Genomic DNA, 27399 nt, shown 5'->3' with positions numbered 1-27399 from the left:
CAGCTTTTCTTGCCTTTTTCAATAAAATCCATCCAGCTTTTTTTATTTTGCATCTCTCTGTAACCGAGCTGGGAAGACCAATGAGATTCGGTGCTTTTCTAGTTGGGTTCTTAGCAGCTGCTTTTTAAGAGATCAAAACTTCGAATGCTGCTACATGGTATTAAGGCTTAGCCATTGATGTGTCCCTATAGGGGTTATGTTTTTCTTGGGGCGGGGGGGAGAAGGGGAAGGGGTGACCCTTGCGAGCATGCTCACAGACAGTAAACACTGCTCTCCTTGTTTTCCAGGATCCTCTTTGCAAGCTCGGTGCTTAACCTGGCTGAACTCGCTGCCCTCCGCCCTGACCTTGGCAAATTGAAAAAGGTCCTCTACTTCCATGAGAACCAATTGGCATATCCTGTCCAGAAATGCCAGGAAAGGGATTTTCAGTACGGATACAACCAGATCCTTTCATGGTAGGTGTTTCTCGCACCGCTCCGTATTATTTAAGGTGTCCTTCTGTCTCCAACCTTGCACCATCGTAAACCCGAGGAGCCCTTCTCTGCATAAACACTGACCGTGTAGCGAACCAAGGTACCAGCAGAGTCCTGAAGAGAGGGTGATGAGAGTGCTCTATAAACTCGTCTCAATTTCTCCTATAAAGTCCACCGATGCTATATTGGGCTACCGTAGCGTCCCTGTCAGCGGTGGGGATTTTGATGCGTGTCTCGGCCGTAAGCGCGATGCTTTGTTTCACGGATGCTTCGCAAAGCTGCAGCTAATCAGCTCTTGCTCGGCCATAGCTTTTACTGCATCCAACTGAAATTATATAGAGGGTTTTAGGGAAATAAACAGAAATTAAAATGTACTGCAGCGCTTTTCTTGTGAAGAGAGGGCAGTAAACATACCAGATAAATCCTTATATTTCTTTCATCTAGTATTCAGAAATTGTGCAGTGCTAAAATACCCAGACATTTTAAAGGCTGCGGTCCTTTATTGTTGCTAAAAACAAATGTATTTCTCGAATCCGAGTTAATGAAAGAAGTTAATAACAGCAACACTGAAAAGCTTTGTGGTTAGGCGCTGTACAGACCTAAGTGAAACAGCGGAACTTGGTTGTTTTGAACTGAAATAAAGTCACTTCCATGGTCTTTCTCACCTATCTGTTAGTAGGAGACTTACTAGGAACAGAGATTGAGCATTTTAAGGTACAAGTTAAGCTTTTACATCTTTATAATACAAGTCAGTTGATATTGAAATTCCTCAAATAAAGATCTCTGTGTACTCTGGCCATTCTGGAGCTGCTTCTGCCACAGCATTTGCAACGTGTTTCACTTGCTGAGCAGTAAAGATGGGAAAGTATAATGAAAGATCTTTTGAAAACTGTAGCAGCCATTTTCAGATGTTATAACAAAAAGATGTGGGTTTTGGCACTGGGGCAAGGAATATTTTTTTGTATACATATTTTGCTTTATTATGGCAGTTATTTTTCACACATCTATTGTAAGCTGACAAACATTTATCCTCAAAATATGCATTTTTAAGATAACAAAAGTAGCTGCTTTTACTAGGAAAAGAAGATGACTTCTATAGATGCTCCATTCTGTCTCCTTCAGCCTCCAATAGCTTCTCCATGTAATTCTATAATATTCATCTTCCATTTCTGTTGCTGTAGAAACCCCCTTTTTAGCAGCGCATAGAAGCCATCTCCTCTCTGCTGTTTATAACTGCCTAGTGGTCATCTGCAAAGAAATGCCATCTTCCAAATCTGTTAGAACTGGGAAAATGTATCTTTCCAGTTTTGCATAGAGGTTTTGGAGAAGCTTAAAATTAGAGCACTTTGAATCTTCAGGTTGGAGCATTAAGAAAGAGAATATTTCTTTTCTCCCTGGTGTTTCTAGAGGGTTAACCTAATAAAATCACACTTTTCAATGATGGCTGAGATTCCTTTTAGCTGCTTAGGCAGTGACAGGATCTTTCTGATTTGCCAGTGATACACAAAGCCTGCAGGAAAAAGTTGGGCAGATAAGACTTGATGCACAAGAGAAGCAGAGATGATGGTGCTGGAGCCTTTGCTACACGTCAGAGAGCAGCAAAGAAACGTGCCGGGCTCCTGCGTTGTCTCGGGTCATCTGTAAATCACTGCAGAAAAGATGACTGGATCGTTTGTACAAAACCAAGGAGACCAATGGGTTAAAAACCATAGGTGGGGAAGAGGGTGGGATTCCAGAAAGCAGTTCAGCTCCCGCAGCCTGCTTGAAAAGGATTATTTCTCTCTTTAATGTTGGGTTTTTTTTGCTTTTCCTGCTGACTCCTGCTGCTTTGGTGAGCAGTGTCAGTTGTCTTTCTTGACCAGACAGCAGTGAGATGCAGTGAGGATGAATGACAGCCTCTCACCTCAAATATACTTTTCATGAGCCCGGTGACTTATGAACATGTGTCCTCGATGTATCTTATGACCCATAGGTCTGTATTACGATATATAACATATTGAGAAAACCAACCAGCCGTAAAGCATTTCTTACCTCCGTTAGCGGTGAGCGTTTGCCAGTGTAGCTAAGATTGTGTCAGCACTTCCAGGATAAACTTCCAGATATTTCAGGTTTTTTGATAGCCTCTCGTTTTCTCCAGGCTGACTCTAAGTGGTGAGATAATACCTGCATTATCATTTAACTACATCTTAAAATTATTGATCAAAAATTATTGATTTTAAAACACAGCAGTAAAGAACACAATATTGCGTTAATATGCCATTTTTTTCAAACTTTCTTTGGTACTGTGTGCTATATATTTTATATATACATATATTTGGTGAATATACTTTTAATCAGGATTCTGTACACATAGGTTAAAATAACATTCCATTTCTCTAGTATCCTGCTGCCTCACGCACATGGTCAGTTGAAGGTAGGTTAACCAAAGGTAAGTTGTCCTTCAGTACAAAGGAATATTTCTAAGGAATTTTCATTTTCTTCCAAGTTTACTTCTACAAAAGTCATATTACAGTGGGCCTTACCTGTTTATAAAGCTTTTAAGAGATAATGACAGTAATACTATTCTTCCATTTTATGAATAAAATATCTGAATCCGCAGATAGAATAGGATGTGCTCCTTTAGATTAATAATAGTAATTTATTACTTAGAAAAAAGTTTAAAAGTATTTCAAAGAGTGAATAGACAGAAGTCAAGACATTCCTGATTAAGGTACATATTCAACTCCTAATTCACATGAAAAGGCTGATTTTAATTAGCATTTCACTCACACCTTTTGTTTGTTTATGAGAATATGTATCTTATTTCCACTGCACGTAAAATAATTCTGTTCCTTTTGTGGCAGCAGTGCATTCATTAACCTTAACCGCTTTTTACAGTTTGGTTGCTGATGTTGTGGTGTTCAACTCTGCTTTTAATATGGAATCGTTTCTTACATCCATTGGAAAATTTATGAAGCTGATTCCTGACCACAGACCTAAGGATTTGGAAAAAATAATCAGACCGAAGTGCCAAGTTCTTTATTTTCCAGTCAGGTTTCCTGATGTGAGCAGGTCAGTACATTTTCCACGTCATAAATTGCCGCCAGCCTGTCAAAACTCTCTATTTATGGTGACGTTCTAACTAATCAGCTAAAGCATCGTTAATGAAAGAGTTTGATAATATGCAAAATCCCCTAATTGATAAATGTTTTTCAATAATCAGAGGCTATTCAGGCAGCGTCTGATCTGCCGAGCCTGTCCTTAGTGAGTGTCGTACAAACTTGCATCGTTCGGGATGAGTGATTTCCCACTTGTTTTCGTGATTTCCCACTTGTTTTAGTCTTTAAGGAGTTGCCAGCTCCTCAGCTCTGTATGTATTTGTACAGGGGAGGTCAAGGAGGAGAAAGAAATGCTAGAGAACAGTAAAAGTGATAAGCCTGTAGTCAAGGAGCTATATTTCCCTCGGTGTGTTGCAGGGGGATTTTATTCCCTCCTCCCTCCCCTACCTCTTTTATTGCTTTCCAGGTAGGCGAAAAGCATCCCAGTAGCAGGGAGCAGACTTGCAGATGTTGGCATTAGCTGCAGCGGTAGTTGCTCTTCAGTCTTCCTCGGTTACTCTGAAGGACGTTTTTTATTACCCTCGTTTCAGAGCCCGTCTTGAAATTAGTGGTGGGTTATGTGGCTCAAAGGGAACATTCGCTAGATCCTTTTCACTTTTGATTAAACCTGGCACAATTGTTTTTTCCTGTTATAAGGGACTCTCCTCCCACCGAGCAGGAACTTTGCTTCGATGGGACCGACACTAAATAGAGTATGATTCCGCAATTTGATTATACTTTTAAAACCAACACGATGCTGGGTACATTTTTTTGCTGAAATAAGGATGGAAAGCACCATAATGACTCAGAAAGAATCCGGCTTTTGAACTGATAATAAGTTCTGGCCACACTTGAGATCTTTGTCCCTGACCAGCTTGTACTTACAGTTGTTTCAAAGGCTAAATATACATTTGTGTTAGTTTGGGGGAGAGGGATTTTTAGTACAGGACCTGAGGTCGTGCACTCTATTGATGTTGACACTGCAAGGTTTGCATTTCAGTATCTTGGAAAACTTTATATTCTAAAGCACTGATGCAAATTGTTTCGAAATCAATGTCTAAAGTTAAGTCTTTAAACCTATGGTTTTGGCAAGTGGGTTAAAATCCTCCAGTGTTCCTGAGGGACTTGGCTGCCTGGATGGCAGTGGAGATCAGTACCCATATATCTTTAAGGATCGCACATTGCTTCTTAGAGACCGTGTTTTTAAAGAGTGAGGGAATGCTGTGAATGCTCAGCATATTTGTTACCGAGCCATCTTAAGAGGGTCTTGTGGTTTTCTGGCATACTTTAGGAAGTTATGTGGCCCAAGCCTAGTTTTGGAGATGAAGTTTGTGATAAGCCTGTGTCCTATATTAAATCAGCTCTTTTGGATTTGTCAGCCCTGGCAGATGGGGTCAAACAAGACCTGACGAATTAGTCTGAAGTCGTACACATGGTCATCGTTTGTCCGAAGCAGAAGGTGATTAGGTGGGTAGAATCATTAGACTACTACCCAAACTGGTAAAGTAGGAAGATCTCACATCTCTCTGTGTGCTCTTCTTAGTGTCCTGCTCTTGCATTAAATCTTTCCTCACAAAGCAGGACACCTTTCACGTTTTCATTGTGGTTGTTGCACTTGAAATTATATCAGAAAGCTATTTTCAGCAGTGATGGACAAAATTAAGGTGTTCATAAACAACAGTGTGACTGTAAAACTTTCTCAGCAGAGTAATTAGAACCACAGATTAAATCAGCTCTATTATTACTAATATGTATTTTATTCAATAACCAACCCTAGATGTAAGATCTGGGTTTTTTAGACAAAGCCCAAAATCATCACAGGAAAAAAAAGCCGAAGAAAGGACTGCTTCTGTGTAACTCTGAAGTTCTTTGGGTTTTGACCTTCAGCTGTAGTCAATATTTACTATTTATTTCTTTACAAGATCATGTTTTAAATAATGTTGAATGCACCTGTGGCAATTGAATGCTGTTTTTAATGTAGACTGTATTAGTATAGTGACTGAATGGAGATTGAGGAGAAAAAGGTTAAGAAAAATCGTGGCCAAGCTAAAATTTATAAAGCAAGCTCTTAGCCCAGAGTGTTTTTCAAGTTATTTTCAAATGGTAATTTGCTTTATCCAAACCAAACTCATACAGTGTAAGTAAGTGATTATTTGCATGACTGACAATCATTTCAGTGCCTGCAGTCTTTTTAAAATGCATAATTTTGCTGAGATGTTGGGAAAATATTTAAAAATTCTGAAGGCAAAACAACCAGGGTGATTTTTTTTTTTCTTTGACCTCTTTTATTTTGTGTATGAGCATCTCAGGGTGTGTTTGTATCTGAAACATAATCTTTGTTTGGATTTGGGGGAGAGGTGATCTACTAAATTATCCTCGTGCGTGTGATGGCGATCTTTTTAAGATTATTCTAGATTAATATTGCAATTGTAGGGCAAAATAAAATATATCTGACCCTCGATCAAAACCAGTGTAATGAAGGAGCATGTCACATGAGTTAATCCTGTAACGTATCTTCCTTTTAATGTAATTACTGTAGGTGATGGGTACACAAACGAGCACAAGCAGTGTAGTAACTGATGCCTTAAGAGTGAAGGTACAATGATGAAGGATACCCTAGGAAATACTTGTGAATACTGTTAGAGGTACCATTATACGTGTGCGTAATGTGTATTTAAATATTTCAGACGGGCATCTAATCACTGCTTTTCTACTTTTGAGAGGAAGTTACCGATGCTTTTTTATACAGATTCTACTTTTTAATAAATATTTGTCTTAAGGGCACATATTGGTGTTCCCAGAGCAAACAACCAGACTGTGGTCCTTATCTGACAATGAGAAGAGATGAAAGGATTTGAGGATTTAGCAGAGTAAGAAATTTACTGACCTAATCCTCCTGTTTTCTGGTTCTGACGACTAGCTTCCATATTGCATCCCGTGGTGCTACAGCTACTCTGTATATACTCACCCTCTGTCATTTCTGACTTGGAATTCTCCTCTTCCTACATTCTGATGAAGTATATTGTGTAGAAATACATAATTTCTACTGAGTACTTCTAAGCTTGGAGACAAAAAACCCCTCCAAGTTAAGGCTGTCACTTCATAGTGCATAGGTATTGCAAGGGATGTAGACCAGTAGCTGATCTTATGTGCCATATGTGCTGCGTATCAGACTGGGGTTTTATAACACAGACTTATATTGTCTGTAATGTAAACAAAATTGTAATGTAAACAAAATCCTAAATGTTACTTTCTTTTTCTATACAAACAATAGACTCTCTTTTGATATAGTCTGTTTCCACTTTTGCACTGCAAAACTATGGTTCAGGAGGAAAATCCCCCTTCTGCCGATGTTGTCTTTGGTACTTGCATCTCCATATGCCAGCAGATCCCGTTGGAGCACCTCTGCACGGTCTCTTTGATATTGTGTACAAGTTCTTTTGGTCCATCTGCATCCATACTATCTGTGGCAGTCAGCAAAGTGGGGTCAGGTTAGGTACTCCTTGGAATTCATTTCAACGAAAATCCTAATATAGATTTTGGTTATTACTATTCCTCTGATTGTAATATATCTTCATTATTATCACGATGTGGTAGAAAAGGAAGATGTTTTTGTAAGCAAGAATGAAGTAACATTCCTAAGAGCTCAAAATGCACATTGGACTAAGGTGGAATAATATAAAAGAAACATGAGAGGATGAGGATTACAGCAGAAAATAAAAATAGCTTCTTTTAAGTGGAACTTGTTAGTGAGTATCTTGTACTATCTGCATTAACACATTTTGAAGTAGAATTAAAGATTTTAGACTGTTGTTTCTTCATTTGCTTTTATAACTTAGTACAGTTAGCAGGATATTTTCAACCATTTGATTTTATATTTTTCTAGTTATAGTGTGAGAGAGGCAGAATTTGCCAATTTAGAGAGTACTTTAGGGCCAGTCAAGGGAGTTCCTGACTAAAGCAGAAGTTTTTAAAAGACGCTGACAGTATCTCCTGTACAGGAACGTGACTGTCACGTGTGGGGGAGCCTGTTTTGGGGAAATAAAAAAAAAAATAAATTGCATCACTTGGACCAGGCTTGCAGGGCTGAACTTTCGGACCTCTGTTTAGATAACTAAGAGGCTCCTCCTTCCTCTGCAGTTGTAACGCTATATCATAGCTTTGCTGTGCTGGAAAAATACAGTTGTCACCAAGCAAGGAGAGGCTTGAATCCACAAGAGCCCAAAGCTATAGATGGGCGCTGGGGACATGTCTACGTTGCACAGAGAGATGCTCAGCAGCGGTACCCAAGTGAGCTCTAGCGAACCGTCTTGCATACGGGAAGCAGTATACCTTAGAAGAGCAGTTTTTGGCTAATTAGCCTTCCAGTGAAATAGCATAGATTAGCTTAGGTGGAGTACTATGCTAATGATAGCGATTCTGGTACTGAGGCTAGCGACCGCCTTTGGTGGTGGCTCGGGCATCTCGGTGGTGCGCCGTGCTCTCTCTGGTAGGCATAGCCTCCCTGCCATCACGGGTTATGGGTAGTTAGCATAATTAGCAAATGCCAATAGACTGCTCCTACCTTGGGGCTTGCTGCTGAAGAACTGGGTGATGGAAATTACTCCCCTGAATGTCTTTGCTCCTCACCTGCCGCAAGCAGGTTTTGGGGGTTGGCGTTGGCACGCGAAGAGTTACGCAACGAGCACGAGGGATGCTCTCAAGATCTGGGACACAGCACCGATGGGGAGGAAAGTGCAGTACTGGCTTCAAAGGGGCATAAAATGGGAATCTTTCAGTTCCGGAGTCTGCGGCAGCAGGTCGGTTACCTTTTGTGTCGCGGGGCTAAGGGCTAACTGCAGGTAGCTGCACGTACAGCAAGGGGTTGGGTGGTTGAATGAAGGGTGCCTCCAGCGTCCTTCCACACGTGCGTCGTGTGCCGCCGGGGAGGTTGGGGGCGATGGAAGAGCTTCCGTTCTCTCTCTGGATCGTGGACGAGTAGCTCTTACCCCAGCCTGGTCTTCCAGGCAGAACGTGCCTGTTTTATCCCCAGAATATCCCTAGAACTCTCCAGCGGCAGCAGACTGAGAGTGCCCTCCCAGAGGAGGGCCCAGCTGAACAGTCTGCTGGGATGTATTCGTTTTGCAAAACTTTCTGAAAACTAATTTCTTTTTATCTATTGAGGGACAAAAATAGTTTTACTGACTCTCTTTTATCTGTCGTATAGGTATTCCACTAAACGCTATCATAATAACCATTTAGTCTCACAATAGCTCACCAGGATACTTAAGCAGAATTCTCTGTGCAACCTAGTTTTTTATTATGTTGGGTACTGCTCATGTTGCATACAACACATTCCCATAAAACTTGCATTTTGTATTTACAGAGAAATTTCTCTGGAGAGTTAAGGTCTTGTAAAACATTCTTGTTCTACAGCATGAACGAATTATTATACTCTGGGGCATTAAAAGTGAAGTGTACTGAAGAAAAGAATTTTTTCATTAAAATGCAGTTTATATTGATAAAACAGATTACTAGCATTTGATGAAATGTGAAACTTGGATCTACCCATATCGCTAAATCGCCAGTAGGTTTGTTTTGGCAAGAAGAATAGTATGTAATGTATATCAGGACCAATCATTATACAGTACCTGTTAGTTTTGTATTAGATTAAATTGTCTTTCACTAAAGTACTTGAAAAAAAACCCTACTATAGCTGTATCTTGAAGTAGCAGAATGTGGTAACCAAGAATATTAGAAAATAAAAGCTGTCGTGTTATCAGTTTTGGCACAGTCATTTATCAATCAGTATTTTAAACATTGACAAGTGGTAATTTAATAGGGAATGACCCTGTTGGCAGGAAGTTCTAATGACAGATGATGCAAACTCATTTATCACTATGGGGCTGTGCTGGCTTCTTACCTTTCTCAGTATCACAGCTCATATTTTCCAAGTCTGGGATGTGAGAAGCCACAAAGGGCAAAACCTGTGGCACCGAGCCTATAACCACTCCCATCTAATTTGATTAACCCCTTAGCTGCAAATTTCTCTGCAGTATAGCTGGGAAGATCTAAAAGTTCTCATACTGATTTAAATATCATTTGATTTTTAAGTAGGATTTGCCGTAATACTTGTAAGCATTTCCCATAGCCGTTTTTTTAGAAACGTTCACGTTGTGTCACTTTGAATACAAAGTTGAGACACGCTGGTACTTGGCTTTCAAAACCAAACCACATTCTAATAATTAATAGCACATTTCATTAGCAGGCATTAAAAATATTGCACGCCGTGCCCTATACAGTGGGCAGCTATTATTATTATTATTATCATTACTACTCGAGAAGGAAATTGATGCATTCAGAGGTTTAATTGATTCGTGCATATTCATGTGGGAAGTCAGTGGTAGAGTCACGACTGGACTGGATTATTATGCACTTCCATGCATAATAATGTCTCTGCAACTTGTAAAGAGAATAGACTACCTTGCCGTAATAAGTGTGGGCATTTGAAGTTGAGGGATGTCATGGGAGAGGAGATGAAAATGACACCTTCATCAGCAACTGGTAGGGATGGCGCTTTTAATTCTCCTGGGATTAGCCTATCTGTAATACAGTAATTCAACCGTACTTGGAATAAAAACAATAATACATTTTTACTTCATTTTCCACAATAGCGAAAGTTTTCATCGATTTGGTATGATTTTATGTTACCTTTTGTCAAGCATAATAAATGCAAGCCCTGCTTTGGGCTTTCTCCGCCTTCCTACCCCAGTTCTCCGTCTGTTCTTTCTCTTTTCCTTTCGCAACAGAGTCTTTCTCCTCAAGGCTGGGATCATGTTAAATATCGTCCCCGTGCAGGATGATTCAGACGTGAAATACTTTCAGAGTTTGCATCAAATTGTTGTAATAAGAATCAGTGAAGTTTGAATTTAATTGGTTAAATTGTCGTGGCAGACTGTAAGCTGGCTGGGTTTTTTTTTTTTCCCCTTCTATTCAAAGTGGACAAAGGCTATTGATTAATGGTAGGATCCTGCAAAGTGCTAAATACCCTCATTTTCACTGCAGTCGATGGGAGCTGAGGGCGCTTGGCACTCGGCGTGAGTACAGCGTTAACACGGGTGGAAGGAGGTGGCACACGAAAGTAAATGCTGGGTATCGAGTGGTGCGGCTGTGTCCAGCTCAGTTCCAATCCGTATGAAGGTACAGACTTCAATCCTTCGCATGTGTGAAAGATGGTTTTTATAGACAAGGCTGTCCCTGCTGAATTTTGCATTTCAAAATACCGCCCTTCAACGTTTGAACAATTCCATATTTTTTATTATGAAATTCATGAATATTACATAGAAGTGGAGGTGGATTTTTTTGTTTTTCTTTAAAGTGATTTCATGCTTACAGAATTGTAACAGAGAGGGAAGCAGTCATGTTGGGCGTATTATTTCTCAGTTGCTACATGAGGCAGTGACAGAACCTTTTTGCTTAAATATTCCGGGCATTCCTTGTTGTAATATAATGGGAAAAAAAAAGTAGGTGATGTGCTAAAAATTGCAGAAAAGATAAGGAATAGGAAGGGATATCAGAGTTCTTAGAGATTCTTCACTGAGAATACAAAATGTTTTCAGAAATCATTTTAAGGAGAGTGAAGGACTCTCTGTTACCGGTCGTGGGGGAATGGCAATACCTTTAGAAAAAGCCATGCTTCGTCTTGAATGCAATATTAGTTTGGGGGGGGGGGAAACCCCAAAACAGCCAAAACCCAAAAGAGCGGGGCCTTTTAAAAGAATTGTGGAACAGATAGCCTTGCAAATTGTTATTAAATTTGAAACTAAAACTTTAAGTGGGTTGGATCTGCTTCGAGCACTGTTGTGTGCTAGATTGCCAACAACCAGTTCAAGTTGAAGTGAGAGGTGCCGTTAGATGGAAGTGTCAGTGGAGAAGATACTAAGATGTTCTGCAGGAATTTCAGAGAATAAAGAATAAGAGAACAAAATTACATGATGGAATACATAAAATCACAGTTTTAAGTTTGAAGAGGAAACTTGAAACATAGGTCTCCAGTCCTGTGGAGATGACCTTTATGTAATGTGTAAGAAAAACTTAATACAGATGTTTTATTTATACATAATCAAATGGGATGAAGTTAAATGATTTTTAATTTTGCCAAATCACCGATAATTTCTTTGTTGCACAAGGAGTGTTTTAATCTGTTTAGTTTTTTTCTTTTTTTTGCTTTTGCTTTTGCAAATATTTAATATTTTATATTTTGGACATTCCCCATGCTCAGTTGTGACTCCCAGATGAAATAATCCTCCTCTTCTTCCCTTTAATAATTCAAATAGCATACATATAAAATTATGAAAATCCCAACGTAAACGTACCAGAAGTGCTTTTAAGGTAGCTGTTCAGCTTTACTATTGAAAAGATGCATGTCTAAATAGTAATGAGGGTTCATCAGAGTTTTGAGCTTACGAGCACCAAGTAGTAGGGATGCTAGCTGAAGAGCTGATGGGAGAGCCAAGTCTAGGAACACTTTGCCAGCTACTTTTCCTCAAGTATGTATGAGAAAAGATCTTTGGATTGTATCACCTCTTTTAGTGGTGGGGCATTTTGTGTGTTGAGAAACCCGTATTCGCAGCAGAGGGGTTTCGATACTGTATAACAAGATATTATTAAGTTCTGCCTGTTTTTCAAGCAATGTTACAGGCGCTAACAATAGCTGGGAAGAATGAATTGGCTATTAAGTTGATTCAGCCAACCTGTGATTAATTTTAGAATGGATTCCTCATAAAACTGTGCTGGTTTCCTATCGGATGACTCCTAAGTGTAGTCCTCGGGTCAGGCTTGCAGAAAACTAAAGACTTTGTCCGTCTTTGGACTGCTTTATGTATTTCCTGCCCCCTTATAATCTTGGGACTCATCAGCAGACCACGTTGTCTCTATTTTCGTTAATGCCCAACTAGCCATGGCCCTAATGGTATGTAATGTCTCACCATCAGGCCAGAGCCCTCATCTTTCCACTTGTCCTCCCTTGTCAGCTCTTTTCAGTTTACTACTGGGTCTAGAAACCACAGGTGTCTTAGTGCTGGTTCTAAACCAGCTGAAGAGACTGATTTAATTTCTCCAGGATGGATTTGATTTTAGGTATGTACCCCCCCGTCTCTGCCAGAATACTCATCATGGGTGCTCGGCAGCGGGTTTACATGTCTTCGTTTCTATGACGTTGCTTCTCAGAAAAAAACCCAAAACTATTCACAGCCAGGTTGTCCTTTAAAGAGTCTAAGCATTTTTGATCTCCAGCTGATGTTTCTCATAGATGTTAAATAAAGAAGCAAGCAGATCTTCCTTCCCTTGGTCACTTTTGTGTGCTAAATGGTGGACTAGTCTATATGGCCATGCAGGTAAACACAGAACGTAAAGAACATGCAGACATGAATCAACTTGCTGCTCCAGATGCACCAACCAGCAGTATAGCTGCACCACACCAATTGAAAAAAAGCTTATGTGATTCTCATACACAATAGAAAAGATATTTTTTTAAATACACAGATCGGTGCGTCTGTGTAAAGCACTGAAAAATTTTGTGGTGTTCTGGTCACCCATGTTCAAAAAGATTAATTTAAACTGTGAAACAGGTATAGAGAATTGCTGCTAGGGTGATTAGGAGAATCTGTATTATGAGAGCAGATTAAAAGAGTATGGTTCACTTGTCCTAGCAAAATAAAGGTTGAGAAGGGGATATATGTTAATCTTTATAAATACAGTCAGAGGATAAAAGCCATGAAAGAGGAGGAATTATTTAAGTTCCAGGATAATCCTTATAACATCCACTAGGTATAAATTGGTCATTATTAAATGACTCAGATGGGAAATGAAAAAAAAAAAAAAAAGGGTGTGTAGGGAGGTGGTTTGTTTTGGTTTTGTGTTTGGTGCCTTTTTGTTTTTCTGAGAACCATTTAGTTTTGAAATGACTGTTGAAACACTATTGAAATGTAAGAGGAATTTGATAAGTTCATAGAATAGTTGGTTAAACAATATAGGAGTAGTGCCAGGCAGTTGCAGACGTTTGCATTGATGATATCCCCAAAATGAAGGTGAAAAGAGATGGACTATGAGATGGTCACATACTGACTTCAGTCTTGAGACCTTGAACTGCTCCGTGAAGGAGAACATTTATTTCTAGTGTCTGTAAAAGACGCAACGAAAGACCAGTCTGTTCTGTGTATTGTGCACAGGGTTTATCTTGTATTTCTTTAATCAGGTGTTTCACAGAGGAGCGGTGTCCTGCAAGGTATGTCATGCTCATACGTTCAACCTCTCACCCTATTTGGGATCAGAAGGAATTTTCATTAGGCAGACTCGTAATGACTGTGGTGGGAAGGGGAAAAAAAATAAGGGGAATATTTTTGCCTCTACCTATGTACTGGGATCATCTGGATATTTTAGTGTTTATGAAGAAAGCCACGTCACGGCCAGCGTGTTTGGTCCCTCCTCTCCTCTTTGTTGCCGCACTGGAGTTGTTGGGGCATCAGTCTTGGACTTTGTTTTGTGGTAGCCTGAGCATCCCTCAGAAGACAACGCAAACTGAAGTGGTACCAAGGGTTGACAACCGCAGTGCTTGGGGAAAGCGGTGGGTGATACGTGCGTCGGCAAGAACCGTCTTCAGGCAAAACGTCTGAGTATCGCGGCTTTGGAAGCATCCTTCTCGATTTTGCCTCAGTTTACTTTTGCTCAGTGAAGCATTTGGATAAAATTCTGCTGTTGAGCTCATTGGAGTCAGAATGAGTTTATTTTAACTTTCCTATTTTGATGAGTCTGTATGGCTCTTTCATATTCATCCTTGTGTAGCGTAGTTTAATACCAAAATTGCCTCAATCTGCGCTAGAAGCAAATGAATCACAGAAAGAAGAACTTCTTATGCAGTAATTCCTTTCTGTGACTGAAATTTTATCTGTCCTTCCCCAGACTTCATCGCAGGTCTTTTGGTTTCGGAGTTCACTTATGTTATCTGCCATCTGATTTTAAATTACCGACCTTGAATTATGTGACTATATATGGAAGAGGGAGGATTTGATCCTTTTTAGGTACCTAAACTGTCTTCCTTTTGTTGCCAATAAAAGGAGGGATTATCTGTCAGGATTTCTGGTAACCTAGACACAAAAAAATAAAAAAAATAAAAAAAAAAATAAAAAAAAATAAAAAAGGCAGTAGCAGGTAAAAAAAAAAAATCTTTTTTTTCCCTCTAGTGAAACCCTGTATGATATCTATAAAGTTGCCCAATATTTATGACCTTAAACCTGTATATCTTTGGTTCTGAAAGCAGCTGCGCTCTTTTCCGAGGTACTCGGTGCTGAACTTCTCGGCTCATCTATACGTTAGCGACTTATTATTCTGCGAGCGTCACTTCATTTGGGCTAGCAATAAGTCCTGTTCAGTCATTGTGCTGCAGAGGAATGTTTAAAGCTGCAATGTGCATTGGAGTCTGTTTGTTTGCAGCAGATGATTTGCCTAAGCTTTGATGCGCAGTCACTTTCTGACATTTGTGTATTTCAGCAGTGAACAATGTAAACTCATTTTCTGAGCACTTTGATTACTTGCACATAGCAGTGCCCATGGCATGTGACAGAGAAGAGCACTCTATCCACTAATCAGATAGATATGCTTCAAGCGTATTTACACAAAATAATGAAAACAGCTGTTAGATACCTTTAAACTTGAGTGTGTTTTGTTATTAATCTACTAGCCCGTACACATGACACTATAATTCTTCGCTCACTCAAGTTGCCTTTAATGACACAGTAATAAAACGGAGAGGGATGAAAGTAATGGAATTGTAGAATGTAATGCCTCAATTGTTCTACAGTGTCTTCCTTTTTGCCAAAATAAACCACAATTAGGTCCATATGGTGTTTTGAAGTTTTCAAGCAATGACCCTAATAAAAAGTAATGAATTTCTGACAAAAGAAAGCATGGTGCTCTTTTAAGCAGATATCTTCGCTATTGATCTAGTTATGATTGCAGACTGATATGCTAATAGAAGAAGAAAGGTTCAACGTGCCTGGTACAAGCACTTTCATTTGTGGTTTATTTTATTCTTATGAAATTCAGATTGAAAAGGTAGAAACATGTTGTAATCCATCAGTTATGACTCCCTTTTAAAAGACCTACTATAAAGAAAACAAACGGGTTTTTCCTGAGAAAAATGGAGTTTGGAAAGCATTTGTTAGCTTGAAATTGTTAACTAGGAGCATGCCTTGCAATGACGAAGACGCTTTGTTTGGCAATATGAAATTTCACCTGAGCACTTTATTCTCTTCAGAGGTCCAAGCTCCATTATTGACTTTACTCTCTTTTAACCTTTTCCTGGGGGAATTGGGGTGATACTCCTCTTCATCTAGAAAAACAAACTGTCCATGGAGCAGTTGTTAGGTAAGTACAGCTACTCAAACGCAGTGACTAGGGAGGACGTGCAGCTCGTCCTCCTATATAGTACGTAGCTATGGGCAACCGTTAAAAAAAGTGTGGTGTGTCAGTATTATTCCAGTGCAGTAATAATGATACCTGAAGTATGGGTAATCTAGTCTTAATAAGGAGAGGAGAAGGCAGGTTCTGGAAACAGATACCAGGGGAAGGAGAAAATAAATGGCTGATTTGATGAACCTTCACTGCTAGTGGTTGTTGAATGAATGTTCATTACGCGCAGTCCTAAATGACTGAACTGAAAAGCATCTGCTGGATAATGTATATTATTGGCATTATTTTACTCCAAGTGGTGTAGTTAATGTCGAGCAAGGCCTATAGTCTTGTAACATGAATCTATTCAGAGCATCCTTTCAGGAAAATCTACCTTCTCTACCTTTGATCACTGCTAGAAACTGTCTCTGAGCGGCTCCTTCACTGGTAAATTAGGAGTCCATTTATTTAATGGGCTAATTTCTCTGTTGCCTGTTCTCTAACTATTGAGCTGCCTTTCAGACTTCCCACTTGAGTCTTTAGTGCTGCACCTTTGGAAAATAACCCAATTTGGGCTTCAATGACCCTTACCATTTTTCATTTATGTTTGCTATCTTCTACATTGGTAATTTCTCCATCTCCTTATGTATCACATACTTGTGTGTCGTTACTTTATTCATCTTAATAGAAAGGAGTCTTGTTCATGGGTAGAACTTTATCCTCAACAATGTATCTTACTTTTACAAGCAAGGTAAATGAATTGCTATTTATTCCACCACTTTTCTTCTTTCTGAAAACAGATACTCGTTTCTAATTTCTCACCTTCTTGTACTGGATGCCTCAATGAGATGTGAATGATTAATTTGTTTTATTGCAACCACGGTTAATAGGAATTGACTGGTGCTCAGGAGCTGGGACTTGCCTTCTGGAGGAGGGCATGGGCTGCAGGAGAAACTAATCTTGCTTCAGATTATAAAATTTGGATTATTTATGTTACTTCGAGTTCTAGTAAGAGGAACATAAAAGTGAAAATCCCCACCTTAATTCCTGTGATTAAAATATGGGAATTGATTTTTCTTGCCTCAATTTTCAGCTTTAAGAAATAGTCTTATGCTGTGAAATAGAGTGTCAAATTTTAGACTGGTTTTAAATTATATTAAAAAAATCCATCAAGCATAAGTAGCCTAGGAGGTGAATGTGTTTAAAATATGCTGGTTTCTACAGCCAGCTGTAGGTGAGAAAGGTTGGGCTTTTCACCCAAACTGAGCAGGTTCTCCCAAGAAACTGGATAGGAGCAACAGGGTTTGGTGTGGCTCCTCATGCTTTGGCGCTTGTATTAAACTTCCCTCCTATACCATAAATAGTAACAAATATGCTGAAACATTTTTAATACTGAAAAAGGGTCTTAAAGCTCAGAAAAAGCATGGGAGCCTTCAAAAGCTTAACTAAGTCCTTTAGCCCCTGGTTTTATTCATTAAAATATAAGGACCTAATTCTGCAAGGTCGTCCTCTCTTCAGAAGTCTAAATACCATCAGGAGACTTCAGAAATTCTGGCTTATTTTTTAGATAACTCAGTTGAAATTATTTGAGATTTCGAGGTACTTTGAAGTTTTTGGTATACCTGCAAAGGCTTCTATAAACTTACCTTAGTACCTTTTGAAATTTGAAGTTTTAACCATTTGTGATGTTCCAGGTTTTGGCCCTTAGTCTGGAAAAGCAATCATGCTGGCCACTGCTGATTGTGTATTTAATTTATTTGATAAAAGTACCCAAAATATTTTCATTTTCATGTTACCAGTACTTTCACTTGCATTGTGATAGCATCTGGTACATCCTGTGACTTTCCCACACATGAAAATAAGGCAGTCGGTATTAAGAAGCATTAGCACCCCAAAAAGATAGTAATACAAGGTTTCTGATGCTTAATATAACTGTGCTTGAGTACATATGGACAGTTCTACAGATGATTAACTACAGTCATGTAGACTTTCTCAGACTGCATGTGTGTTTGCAAGACTAGCTCCTCAATGAACAGCAATTCTTATTACAGAGCTGTTAGTAGCAGGCCGAATTATTGCATTATAGATCTCATGTAAAATCACGTCTTGACAAAGGGAAAACAATTTTCAGTCCTTCATGCAGAACCCAAAAGTTTTCTATTTTTTGATCTGCTGATATATATAGGGAAAAATGTACCATGACTTTTATTTAATTTCTTTCTTTTAATGCATTCAAGCTCCTTTAAGAACAATGTCCATTACTATGTAATGATCAGAGATGGTGATTTTTAGCAGTAGATTGAGGGGACAAGTTTAAGAAAACATTTATTGTACTGTGTTTTGGAAACACAAGCTAGCTGTAGAGGTTACGTTCAAAATAGCAGGAACTAGTACGGCAGCATTTTAGTAAATTAGGATATAAACAAACATCTGTTGCAGGAATGTAGAAATGACATCATAAAGAATGTATGCAAAAACTTAATTGAAAAAGAATGATGCAGAATTGCAGCATGACTTTAAGTCTAAATTGATTTTTGCCTTCAGAGTGAAAGTGGGATTTTTGTGCAACATTCCAATACTATAAAGTATTTAAAATGTAATGTCCTATTAATGTACCTAAAATGTAGACTCTGGGTCACCCAATAAGAATAGTAGTTACAGTAATACAGTATATGTAATATGCAATTATCTTGACAATAGTTTTATTTTTCAACAATTTTGTCATAAAAGAGCAGTAAGATACAATGAATTTGATTCATTTTGTGTGTGTGAATCATTTAATAGGCCATTACATCTACTATATTAGACTCCATTCTCCTTTCAGAGCTTTTCATTATAAGGCTGTCTTTAATGGAAAGAAGTTTAACCTTCCCTCCCAGATAGATTGAACCCCATAACAGTGTAAACATTCTCATTATAAAATAAAATCCCCTTCCCCAAGGGCAGCACTATAATTATGTTGCAGAGTGTTGTACAAATGTTTCTCTTAAAAAATGTTGTCTCATTCTTGTCCTCAAGTTTTTATCATTTTCATTTATGAAGAGAATCAATAATACTTTTAAATTGTAATTTAATAAAATAAATATGATCTGATTATTTTTTAATTTTTGAAGTTATTTTAATCAAGTTTGAGAAGAAGTCATCAGTAAAATTGCTGTTGATTTATAAATAGGATAATTAGAGGCTTTCCTCCTAAGTACTGTTCACTGGCATTGTGGCTGTTTTTATTGCCTAGTCAAACCTCTTCATTCAATTTTAAAATTGCCTTTTGAATGAACTGCGCTATGAGCTTGCCAAATAGTGTCACCGTTAATACCTTACCTCCTCTATTTCATTGTCCGGTCTGTAAATGCACAATAAATTGTTTGATAAGGAGGTCAATGAGGTTGTACTAGTTTTTAAGTGAATTATGGCCACACGTTTCAGATTATGTCACGCTCTTAGTGTAGTGCTGTGCTTAAAAGGTGGCGATACAGTGCGTGGTAGATCGTTTGGTATGGTTGCTCAAGGACTAGACGCAAATCAAGAAGAGCGGGTCCTCCACCGATCTTTATAGAGAGAATAGACGACAAAAGCGCGCCTTATTAATCCAATTTACAATTCTGTAGCGTGTCCCTTAGTCTAATTAAGGAAACTCTCAATAGCAGGTGCACACCGCACGCCCCACGAGGATGGGTTAGGACGAAGACGTTGGCAGGCAGGAGAGCGTTTCACCGCTTTGGCTACGGAAAAGCTGGCGGTAGTATTCCTGGAAGGTCCTCAAGCTTCTCCCACCACCGTTCTGGACGGTCATCTCTCATATCTCCTGAGATGTGGGGCGGGAATTGGGTTCTTCTGTACGTATAAGTGCTTTTGGAGAACCGCGCTGGACTGGTGTCACCATTCCAGTGGTTTCCCCGTGCCGATGCGTCGCCTTCGCCCAACCCTCCTGGGCTTCCAGAGCTCCTCCGCGGACGAGGCCGTGGCTTCCATCCAAGCCCGCCTTCCCCCCCGCGCGCAGCGCGCGAGCGGTTTTGAAATAGAAATGTAAAAGGCGAAAGTAAGAAACTTTGTGCTTGTTGAGTCTAAAAGAAAGTCTGTTTGTGTGCGTCTCTCCCTTTGTAACAGAAGGAATGTTTCTTATGTTTCTGTCTTCAGACAGTTGGCACACATTTCATCTCAGCAGCTGCTTTCTCTTAAAGTGCAGTAGAGTGTAGGACTGTAGTGACACTAGCATTAATACTTCACATTCTGCTATCATATGCTGTCACTGTGAAATATGGATCTAGGTTACATGTGTTTGCAGACTTTGTACTGCTGAATTATGAAAGCTGACTCCGTTGGAGGATTGTGTTGTATTCAGAGACTGTGAACTGAACAATAAATGAATGCAGGCAGAGACTTGCAGTCATAAGCAGTATCCTCCTTTTTGGCCTAATTGAGACAATAGCTTTAAAATGTAGAATTGCCAAATAAAACTCCGTTGTTGACTTAGGTAAATATGTTTAGCAGGCATCTAAATATGTCTCTCATGGGCACCTTTTAGTTGTTATCCTCAACATTGTTTAAATATTATTTTTATATCCCATTCTTCCGAATGGTATGAATTACTGCAGATGAAGAAAATTTATTACAAAGAGTAAAAGTACTACTGCTGTCTGACAAAATAATTTTGGGGGAACAATTAGTTATTTTGTTACTGAGAATTAGTGTGTACCCTTAAATAGAACTCTGCAATCTTTTTATGCACCTGGATGGCTATCAGAGGGGTGAAGAGCCACCCTTTCTTTATTTCTAGAGGTACAAAGTTAATACAGATGTAAGCATCAGCAAAGATGTCAAGAATCGTCGGGTTTACACCGTAATGCACGGTACCCGTGCGTTGCACGTGGGTGCGTAGGGGATCCGGTCCTGGCCCCACTGAAGTCACCTGGGGCTGTGTCGGCACATCATGGGGAGCTGCGGCAGTGGGAAACTAAAGGGTAAGCAAAGCTGCTGGAAAGGAATATTTGGAATTACTCTGAAATGAATGCTCAGCGTAAGGGGATACTGGGGTATCTGCAAGCAGATCTTAATACAAGCTCACGTACATAATTTTCTTGTGCTGAAAATGTTAATCGGTGTATTGGTTAAAGTCAGATTTGCTTGGTGCCTGAAGTTCTGCCAGTAAATGATTTTATTTCTTAAAACAGCAGTCTTTAGGTATCTGTAACTCCAGTGATAGTGTCGATGCTGTGACTATACACTGACAATTGAAGTTGATTTTCTGTGCGCAACCACTGAGGATCAGAAAGCAAGCCTAGGTGCAGAAAGTTGGGGTCCAATGTAGTAACCTCCATTCATTTTCAATTTTTACCTTTGAATATCAACGTCTGTACAGGCACAGAGTGAGTAAACAAAACACACGTGTTTTGGTAGCGTTATGTTATATTGCTGGTAAATGGGCTTTAAACCACACCTCTTTAGGAGCTTCCAACTGGCAGAAAACCATAATCAGCATGCTTACTGTAAACGGTCTAATGCTCAGAATAATGTTAGAATTGCTGTGGACAGTGTGAAAGAAATGTTTGGTCTTACTGAACTTGTCTGTGTATTTTATTGCTTAGCATGCATGGGGTTTGTATCATATACATACGGAATTGTATGTGAAGTGGTTGCTGTCATGGCTCTTCCCGTGTTAATTTGATGTTTCTTTTGTATCTGATACTTAAGTGGGAAGGTGGGGTTGTATCCTCTCTAAGCAGTGCTGTTCCTGTGCATCAGGGCTTCCCATGACAACCTCTTCTATTGTCATCTCGTTCCCTGACTTCTTTTAAATTGCATCCAGGTTCACGTTAAGTTTAAATGTTCTCATCAAGAATTGTCCTAGACTAGAAACCATGCACTTCTAATTTTGTACTCTAACGTGACATTGTTCAGTTGATTGTAAAGAGGTGAAATACATAAACAAATTTAACAACGGAATTTAACCTGTTAATGAATCATGCTGGAGGTAATATCTGTGTGCTCTCTGAGTCCTAGCTACATGCGTAATAAATCAACATGGTGCTTTTTAGGTGCTCACTCATTTTCTGTGCAGCAAGCAGCTGCATCATCAGTCTTTTCCTCTTTGCCTGTCTTCTCATAGCCGTCGAGTTTTTTATTCTGGGGCACAATATGTAGAAACTTTGCCATAGTGAGGTTTATTTTTTTAGTACAGCAAAAAAATACTAATAAATCTCAAATTTTCATTCATCTACATTTGCTTTTCTGTCAAAGTGAAGACCATTTTCCTGATCTTGACCAATCTGTGGCCTTTTCTGGACCAAAAGAATGAGGGTAATGTGTTGATGTTCTCATAAACAAGACCATTTTGTAGTTCCTTGCTTTGTTAATCTTTGTAAAATATTCTTGTATTTATCGAAGTATTTCTGTGCCATGTGACAGCAGAAACACCAGTAGAAACAGGATGAACAACATCATTTTTCTGAAGTGTCTGGAGTCTCTTTTACTGTACAGAATAGTGCGTAAATCTACTATTAAATTTATGGAAAATTCATCTTGGGTGGAGTATTGCACTGGTTAGAAGGTAGAATTCATGTACTCCATCTCTAATTGATATGGTGTAATAGCTTAATTGCATGGTCTTTAGAATACTAATCATAGCAGCATTTACCAACAAAACAAAATTGTCACTTTTCTGTGGGGACCATTTACAACAAAGCTAGCACAACTAGTCAGCATGCAAGAAAAAGACCTTTACGCTTAAGTTACATTATTTATCAGACCTTTTCAGTGGGGAGAAGTTCTTTGTGTTTTAATACACTTATGCTATGTAATTCTGTGCGTTTTATAGTATTAATTGGAGAAACCATTAAAGCGCTGTGACAACCTGGAACATTTCTCTTGCATCTACCTACTGGTTAGCTGTTCCTCTGCCAGACTTTGTCGTAACCTACGTCTTTAGTCACCAGCCTTACAACAGGGCAGCACCAAGGATGCGGAGATGCTGCAAGTCATAGAGTTCCTCTGGCTGAGGATGGAGAGAAGCAGCAATAGCAAAGGGTAACACGAGGGGATGAATGAGGAATTGAGTGAGATTGAAATCTCTGGAACTGTAGATGTTGACGGGGATGGGTCCTCCGAGCTACCTGCATGCTGGTATCATTTATTGTAACATATGTTACAAATAGACCAGGAGACAGCAATATAGAGTTGGGATGCAGGAAACAAGAGCTTGCCTTGTGATAGAAACCAAGAGGGCTATTTGAATATTACCACAAAAAGATGCGGTTGTGGATTGTTCTACCTTTGAGATATTCTGGCAGTTTAAGATTTATGCTGCTGCTCCCTGCTTTCTGTTCCTGGCCCCTCGCAGGGTGATGGACCTCCCGTGTGTGACTGGGAGGCACTGGTCTCCATCAAGGCTCGTAAATGTAAAGATACTCAGTACCTTTTATCATCAGTAAGATCCTCAGAACTAATCTAGCATGCAGTTTTTCAGAGATTACTGTGTAATGCCCCAGAGACATGGTGAGCAAAGTTCTCAAGCCCCAAAGGACTGAACTATGAAACCACATTTCCAAATAGATTAAAAGTATTTGTCATCGGCTGATTTGCCATGAAAGGCTGAACAGAAGTCCTTTACACATGTGTGCTCATGCATGCGGATGTGTGCGCGCACACACGCACACTTGAGCTTGTGGGAACCCAGTGTGCTTGGTTGTTTTATTTAATAATAATCAAGATTTTAACATTTGAAGCAGGACCTATTTCTGGAGCAGTCTGAGCCAACGATTGAATTTCTGAGACGCTCTTACAGTTTATTGTGTCCTTTTCCCCCTCATTAGTGTATCGTTGTTGTGGGAGAAGGTCCAAAGCGATCTCAAATGCGTAGGCTTTTGAGATAATTCAAAAGAATTGAGCCATGCTGTCTGAGTCGGTACCAAAGTCAATTATTTAGGCAACTTTATCAGGAAAGTATGTAAAAGGAAAGGAATCCCTCCGTTATTCCCCCATTGCCCTTCCGTTACACCAGTTCACAAGGCAGCAATGTACATGGTGTTTTGTGCTTTCCATGGGAATCCTGGCCAAAAGGTTTATTAAGAACAAAACCAGGACACCCCCCCCAGACATTTTTCAACCCATGTTGGTGCTGCTAGGTCAGTGTCAAAAAGGCCGTCATCTTTGGCCGGCACATGTTCTGGTCCTACTTCAGATTACACCTGCTGTTAGGTGGAATGGCACAGCTTCAACCAGGGGCGTTCACAAAGTGAGTCAGAATCACATCGTCTCATTTAAAGCTGGCTGGATATCCCATCATGCCTACCTTTTAATCAGATGATATTCTGATCACCGTTCCCATTCATTAATGATCAATACTCTCGTTTCAAGTCACAGATGTATTTCGTCTTCAAATAAAGGTCCGTGCTGTGGGCATTGCCGTGTCCAGTAAGGAATTACTTTTTTAACTTTAAAAAAAATATAACCAGAAATTGTGACAATTATAACGCAGACCTAAAGGCCCTTTCCAGCACAACTGCGGTAAGTACTTTAAGCATATGAAAGTGTTTTAACTGTGACATGGATTCTTTAATTCTGAAAAATAAGCATCTGATTCTGATAGAGACCCCATTTTAATGACAAAGCCAAACAACTGAGTAGATGCCTACTTCGTGAATTGCCTTAGTTGGGAAGCAAGTATGCCATAAATCTTGTAACCAAAATAATGATATAATATTGAGCTGAATACAGAGATTTTTCTGTCTCATTTTTTAGACAGCTCGCAGAACTTTCTTTCATAATGACTGTAATGTGTTCCCTGTAACGTAGTCTGGTGCAGAAGGCATAGACATCAACGTTTCTAAATGGTTTGTATGATCAACCATGCCTAATGGTTTGTGGACCAGATCTTCAGCTGGCTTAAAGGGCTGCAGTTCCGTGGAAGTCAATTATAGCATTTTATATCATCTGAGAATCTGATTTCTTCTTCCAGCCGTATAGACTTGATCAAACAGTATCTGTAGACTTAAAAATGGCAGATTTATTTCTCAGTTTCTGCAGTGCCATGTGTTGATGTCATCAATAATATAGAAATAATCAAGGACAATTTTTTCCCCCCAGTAACGTGAAAGAAAAACTGGTGAATGACAGGTGTACAGGATAGTTTCAGAAGTAATGTTGAAACTTAACTTTGGTGAATGGCAAGTAGGACAAATGTGCAGTTATTATCTATTTAATTAAATAGTTCATAAGAGTCAAAGTGTTTTAAATACATCATAAAATACAGGAGGTCAGGAACTTAAGAAACCTAGTAATTTAAATCAGTATTAAATAATAGGTAAATTAGGGTCTTCTTTTAAGGCACTCAGTCAAAACTTACAGGAATGTATCTCAAACATGAAAGAAGACTTGAAAAAGACCCAGCAGATTTTTTTTTTTTTCCCCCCACAAGGGCTGTGATTTCTGTTGCCCTGTGATGCATAAAGGAAACCTGGAAAAAAGTTTTTGGTTTTGTGATACTTGTTTCTTGTTAGTATTTTCTCTGCTTTTTTAATCTTAAAGACTGTAAAATTTTTAAGCTGTTCCCACCCAAACACACACACGGAAGATCAGCGTGCATTAAAGCACGTTCATTTTCATCCCTTCCACTGTACTATAGAGGGTTATTGAGACAGAGAGGAAAATCTTTCATCTGACTTGTTCTTATTTAGTAGCTGGACAAGATCAACATTGGTTAATAAACTAAACCCAATGAAAACCTCAGTCAAAGAGCAGTTTTGCACTCTGTTGCTCAGTTTTCACGTTCTTTTTCCTTGTGATGATGTGATCATTTCACTCCAGTTCTCCAGTCACCATGCAGTCTCCTAGGACAGACAAGACCTGAATTTCTAATGTGAAGAAGCATGATACAAACATGCTATACATTATAGAAAAGGAAAAAAAAAAAATCCCTTAGTGGATTTTTAATTTTCCATGGACCTTTAACTTTTAAAAGAAAGCTTTGACCATTTACAGATTAGAGTTTTAAATAGAATCTGTATGGAGGTGTTGCTTTTAGATATTTAGATTATTTTCTTTTCTTTGTAGTATTCCAAATTCTGTTCCTCAATGACGTGCTGCTGCATTTCTTCTGATTTTCTTACATGCTGATGTGTGATCTACCTCTGGAACTACATTTGGAGGTGGAATGCCACTCTGTCCTTGTAGTAAAATGGTGTCTGAGTTTTTAAATATGTATGTAAACTGCTATCTGCATCATCACAAGAAGAATGTTTCATAACTGGGTATATCAAAACTGGTTATAGAAACTCAGTGGTTAAAATCTCAGCAAATGATCAAGAATAATGGCTTATTTACAGTTCCATTTTAAATCAGTGCTCCATTTTAAAAAATACAAATAGTGAAAGGGGTGAGAAGAACAGCTAAAGAGAAACGTATTCTTGAATACACAGTAGTAAGATGTTTGTCAATGGTATACGTTTGAAACTTAAAAGAAGCTCATGTGTCTTCAGAGGGATTAAGTTTCAATATGTGTCGGCAGTGCTATTGTATTAGTGCAGTCGGTTACAACAAATTTATCCTGTGATGATATGTAACATAGAGAATCACCTTTTATCTCCCACTGAAAAATAAGCTACAGCTGAAGCATCAGCAGCTCTATGAATCCTGCTGGCATATTTGATACCTTTATGTTTGATTTCAGACTCGAAGAGTAGATGGAGGGATCTCTGGCAGCACTAACGGGTAACCTTCTTGCATGTTCAACGGAATGCGCATCTTGGCATCTGTGCTACTCTATTTTCCTATACTTAAGTACATGGCAAACGTCTCGTTCATTCTGCTCCACAAGAACCAGCCAGGAGTGTGAACACACAATCTTTAGACACCATGAAAGCCCTGCAGAGGTCAATGCTCTCTCTGCTGTCAAGAGGCAGCTTGAGGACCTGGCTGGATTGACGCTTCTGTGATTGTTATTCTCATTTTCATCCAGGCAGGATGAGCAACATGCAGTTGATTTCAGAAATAGCTCTTCCCAAGCCAGAGCGCCATGCAGCTGTGTGATGAGGTGGCCACCACAGCAGGACACAGTCATTGGGCGTTTTGACCTTTGGCTCAGACCCTGCTCAGTGGTCCCCACGTTCATCGCTTCCAGGGCGTGGGGTTGGAATTGGAGTTAGGGACATACGGTTAAATATTGGAGCGTGCAGAGGCTAATGGTTATTCTGGGTGCAACTCCTTTCCTCGAGATCTTCTTTCCATCAGCTCTCCTCCAAAACCCATCCACAATTTGCAACTTCGTTCTCGTTTGTCGGAGCCAGGTCCAGCTTTATTGCTGGCTCTGCCTGCCGTCCCATCGTCTTGTTTCTGCTGCTCTTCTCTTTGGAAATGTGGTTTCCTCTTTGAAGAGCGCAGGAAAAAAATGGTGGAAACTGGAAACACGTCATTCATGGTGGAGGTGGAAC

General features: G+C 39.4%; 1 protein-coding gene across 13 annotated transcripts in view; it reads left to right on the top strand.

The window, feature by feature from the left end:
• The window catches only part of GTDC1 (glycosyltransferase like domain containing 1), a 184264-nt gene that overhangs the window by 93290 nt on the left and 63575 nt on the right, over window positions 1-27399 (top strand). For 11 of the 13 annotated variants that reach the window (XR_012650529.1, XR_012650528.1, XM_075028963.1 and 8 more), the window contains 2 exons: window positions 288-455; window positions 3351-3524. Coding sequence is in view for 11 of the 13 variants with exons in the window: in XM_075028963.1 (XP_074885064.1) it covers window positions 288-455; window positions 3351-3524 (342 nt within the window). In the remaining 2 variants the exon portion in view is untranslated. The remainder of the gene's footprint in view (window positions 1-287; window positions 456-3350; window positions 3525-27399) is intronic. The other 2 variants (XM_075028960.1, XM_075028958.1) reach the window with 1 other exon arrangement.

The sequence above is a fragment of the Buteo buteo genome, chromosome 5 (assembly GCF_964188355.1).
Source record: "Buteo buteo chromosome 5, bButBut1.hap1.1, whole genome shotgun sequence".
NCBI lineage: Eukaryota > Metazoa > Chordata > Aves > Accipitriformes > Accipitridae > Buteo > Buteo buteo.
This window is presented reverse-complemented; position numbering and strand designations above follow the sequence as displayed.